Below are 4,868 nucleotides of genomic sequence, written 5' to 3'. Positions count from 1 at the left end.
TGTGGAAATATTTAACATATACATATATTTAGAGAATAGTATAATGAATCCTTAATTGCCCACCATCCAAGTTCAATAACTATAAATCTATGGCCAGTTTTCACTCTTCCATACTCCCCCAATGCCCCTCTGCCTTATCAATATTTAAAAGCAAATTCTGTGCAGTTTCTAGAGTCAACCCTTGATCAAAACACTAATCACTTTTGTTGTATGACTTTCTCTTTCTCCCTATTAGGCCCTTTTCTAATCACCCCCATCCATATGTTATATTCTGTTTTACTTGTAGGGCTTATGCTCTAATGGTTCAACTCTGCCAGAAGACAGATACTTAATGATAAGCTCTGTACACTAAGCAGCTCAGAATAAGGAGCCAGACCATCTGTGACTCCCAACCCTGCCTGCCTTCTTCTCTGGACCAATAATGGTAGCTTCATAATGACTGTGATTAAAGCCCTGTTGTACATGAGGATCATACTCTTGCTACACTGGCTTGGGGTGTTTCTGTCTTTTTCAGGACACATCCGGGCTGAACACCCCCAATATCACAGTCCTCCAGAAGTGGTGATTCCCTTGAAGGTAACACACACTGGCAGAAGCATGAAGCCTCCAGGCCGGCTCTCTTACAGCCTGCATTTTGGGGGCCAGAGACACGTTTTCCACATGAATATCAAGAAGCATTTGCTGTCCAGACACCTCCCAGTGTTCACCTACTCAGACCAGGGCGCTCTCCTGAAGGACCAGCCTTTTGTCCAGAATGACTGCTACTACCATGGTTATGTGGAGGGGGACCCAGAATCCCTTGTTGCCCTCAGTACCTGTTCTGGTGGCTTTCGAGGATTATTACAGATAAACGATGTTGTTTATGAAATTAAGCCCATGATTTTCTCTACAAAATTTGAACACCTGGTATATAAAATGGACAGTGAGGAGACCCAATTCCCAAACATGAAATCTGATTTTATGCAAGAGGAAACTGTACACCAATTTGAGTTTCAAGAGACTGATAATTCTATTCTGAAACAAAGTCATTATGATGGCTGGTGGATCCATTCATTCTTTGTTGAAATTGCACTGGTGGTGGACAATACTCTATATAATCATTATAAAAGGAATGTCTCAAAGTTGCAGGAGGATCTATTTCTTATTGTAAATATAGTGGATTCCATTTATCAGGTAATGGGTATGAAGGTGTTATTGTTTGGTATGGAGATCTGGACTAAAAGAAACCAAGTTGAAGTGGATGCTACAAGGAGGTCTCTGGGAGATTTTTGCAATTGGAAGGCTAATACCATTGATGCCCGCATGGCACATGATACTGTACATCTTTTTATAAATAAGACCTTGAGAGGATTAACTGGTTTAGGCTATGTTGCAGGAATGTGTAGGTCACACTTTAGTTGTGCAGTTGTTACTTTTGCAAACAAAACCTTGGCCATTCTTGGAATTGCAGTAGCTCATCATATAGGTCATAATTTGGGTATGTCTCATGATAATGTATTGTGTGTGTGTTCTGCAGGTTATTATAAATGTATAATGCGTCATGACAACCCACCAATAGCCCAATTTAGCAATTGTAGTTATTCTTATTTTTGGGGATATTCTGTACAGCAGGCAAAATGTTTGCAGTACACTGTATCCACAAAGGACATGTTTTCAAGGAAGCGCTGTGGAAATGGTGTTGTTGAAGAAGGAGAAGAGTGTGACTGTGGATCTTTTCAGGATTGTTTAAAAGACGCCTGTTGTCTGACAAACTGCAGTCTGAGTTTTGGGTCTACTTGTGCTTTTGGGCTTTGTTGCAAGGACTGCAAGTTCTTACCATCAGGAGAAATATGTAGAAAGGAGGTCAATGAATGTGATCTTCCAGAGTGGTGCAATGGATCATCCCATATGTGCCCAGACGATGTATACGTAGAGGATGGAATTCCCTGTAATGACAACGCCTACTGCTATGAAAAGAGATGTAATGACCGCAACGCACAGTGTAGGCAGATTTTCGGCCAAAAGGCAAAAAATGCAAACGACAGTTGCTACAAACAAGTAAACACTCAAGGTGACCGTTTTGGTAACTGTGGAGTCAAAGGCCCTACATATCTAAAATGCAGTATGTTGGACAGCTTATGTGGGAGAATTCAGTGCGATAACGTGGCAGAAATTCCCCTTCTGACAGAGCATTCTACTGTGCATGGGACTCGCTTCAACAATGCCACCTGCTGGGGTACAGACTACCACATAGGGATGACCATACCTGATATTGGTGATGTGAAAGACGGCACAGAGTGTGGCCCAGAACATGTCTGCATCGGAAGGAAGTGTGTCCATCTCTCTCGCTTGGATAGTAATTGTTCACCTAAGTTCTGTAACATGAGGGGGATCTGCAACAATAAACATCACTGCCATTGCAACTATAAGTGGGACCCTCCCAACTGCCTAAAACAAGGCAATGGAGGTAGTGTTGACAGTGGCCCACCCCCTAAGAGAGAGAGGATAAAGAAGATTTACCTGGCCCTAACATGTCTTATTTTGTTGTTAATTCTATTATGCTGTCTTCTATTGCTCTGTATGAGGAAAAAACGTAAGGAAAAAAAGGAAGAAAAACCCAAGCAAAAGACTCAGACTCGACATAGGAAATAAAAACAATTAGTACCCAAAAATGTATCTGAATAGATATGCATTAAAAAAGGTAACTCCTATAATGTTTCTACTTATTCTTCTTTATTTTAAACAATTAGAAATTTTATTTTTCCTGAAATGTATTTCTTTATATTTTCTAGAAAAAGGCATGGTACCTGGGTGGTGTACCAGTTTTTAAGTTACTGCTTTTCAGTGTCAAAGCCCCTTCCCATTTTGTGCTCTGCATTATAGGAACCACACTGCTGCTGTATCAGCCCTCTTTCTACAGAGATCTGCAGTAGGGTGAATGCAAGGGGATTTGGGAATCTGGGAGATCTGCTTCCTGTATGTCAATCTTAATAACAAATTTTACACTGGCAGTTATACTTAGTTTCAATATCCTTTTAAAAAAAAATTCAATCCAGACCAACCTCATTGTCAGTCTAAAAGATACCAGCATAGCTGTCTGGGTCTGAGCCCCAGGTCTTTGATCTCTCTACCAATGTCTCAGATCCTCTGCACCAGCTTAGCAGTACCTGCTGTGAGAGTTTTGAGTCTCATTTTTGAGATTCATGGGGCCAGCCTTACAGTTCTCCAGATTCAAGTAACCCTACTTCTTCCCTTTGCTCTTCAGCTCCATGAATGAAATCACCTTCTTGCAATTAGTATTTTATGGTTATTAACCAGTTACTAGCACAATGCCTCCCTTAACTTGCTGTGTTCTTTAGTAGCTGGTTACCCAATGCCTTATATTTAATTCCATCCCCCTAAAATCACTGATTTTTTTTTTTCTGACTGAATTCTGTTACAGTACTCATCTTGGTATAATGAAGTACTTATTCATTAAGTACCATTCATTGGGAGTGACGAAATATCAATTTTTTTTCTTTGTTTGATTGAGTTTTTCTTTACCACTGCCCTTAACCATCTTGGGAAAATTACTTACATTTACTGCAAGTTTCCAACAAAATTTTAAAAAGTACAGAATGATAATAATAGTTGTCTCTAAATTTCTGGGTTTCTTTGGTTATAAAATAGGGTAAAAAAGATACTTTCAATTTTAGTTAGGTCTATGCAGACAAGCAATTTTTCTGAAAATGACAGCTATACAATGCCAAGAACATTTCTTAAAATTTTATTTTAAAAGTATCATAGAACTGTGGAGAAAACGAAGATTAGAAGACTTAAAAATTACAAGGAAGGGAAAACAATTTAAATTATCAGTACTTTTTCCCCTGGAACAAAAATCTTTGTCCCCTGTAACATGATGGTTTTGAATATAAATTAATGATCAAGCTTGGCCTACCCAGTTAGAATTCCTCTGTTGAAGAAAGAGAAACCTGAAAAACTCTTAGTGTGCAGAATAGACTAGATTGATAAATTAGGCACTTAAGGGCATCAAATTCAAAATGAGTTTTTCCCACACCACTTTTGCTAAGTTTAGATCCATTTGCTGGGAAATAGGTTAAAGTCTTTAAAGACAAAGATATCTGCAATCTATTGTAGTTAGGAAGCAAAGACCTAGTGGAAAGGAGTTTGCCTCAAGGACATATAATGCCTTCTCTTTAAAACATCTGGCTGATTTTCAAGGAGCTTGGAATATAAGCTAGAGAACTTGGTTTTGAAGATTTGAGTATCAGAACATAGTCACCCATTGCTTTCAGCGCTGAGAAATAGAGGCTTATGGGCTCCCAGTATAAAGTCCAGTAAAGTATATGTGTCTCACTAAAACTACACTATCTCTGACCAAACTCAATTCCTTATTGAATTAAAGTCATCAGTCACTCAGCCTAACTTCCAAACAGAGGAAAGATAGAAACTTCTCAAGTTGAAGGTAACTCCTATGGTTCCTTATATAGAACATCTAGCATACAATAAAGCATTATCACATATATCAAAAGGAAGAAATTATGGCCAATAATAAAGGGAAAACAACAACAAAGATAGTGAAAGAAAAGATAGAAGCCAGCTAAAAGATCCAAAGAGTGGAAAAGATGATAATGAACAAAAATTCCCTATGGCTAGTATTTTAGAGAAACTGGAAGAAAAATGAATAGACCATGTGAAAGAAGGTAGATTCATTTCACCAGAAAATTGGCATCTATGCGAACTTATTAAATTCAGAAAATCAGTAAACAGTTTGAATTATTGACTGCATTGTATAATTAGCTAAATTAGTTAACTATAAGAAAAGTTAATTTTAAAAAAGTCAACGACTGACATAGAAAAAAGCATTAAAATAGAGAAGTGATATGTGA

At 38.2% G+C, this 4,868-nt stretch overlaps 1 protein-coding gene across 1 annotated transcript; it reads left to right on the top strand.

Moving 5' to 3' along the window:
• The first annotated feature begins 462 nt into the window (after positions 1-462).
• Positions 463-2,631, top strand: ADAM29 (ADAM metallopeptidase domain 29). Its single transcript, XM_060013617.1, has one exon. It carries the CDS (start codon positions 463-465, stop codon positions 2,629-2,631), a length of 2,169 nt encoding a protein of 722 aa, XP_059869600.1.
• Positions 2,632-4,868: the final 2,237 nt, after the last annotated feature.

Source organism: Delphinus delphis, chromosome 6, assembly GCF_949987515.2.
Source record: "Delphinus delphis chromosome 6, mDelDel1.2, whole genome shotgun sequence".
Taxonomy (NCBI): domain Eukaryota; kingdom Metazoa; phylum Chordata; class Mammalia; order Artiodactyla; family Delphinidae; genus Delphinus; species Delphinus delphis.
Note: the sequence above shows the minus strand (reverse complement) of the source record. Positions and strands in the feature narration are given on the sequence as shown.

What these genes read in the sequence shown, in the direction of transcription:
- ADAM29 (XM_060013617.1), top strand. Translation starts at nt 463, where the DNA reads ATGAGGATCATACTCTTGCTACACTGGCTTGGGGTGTTTCTGTCTTTT.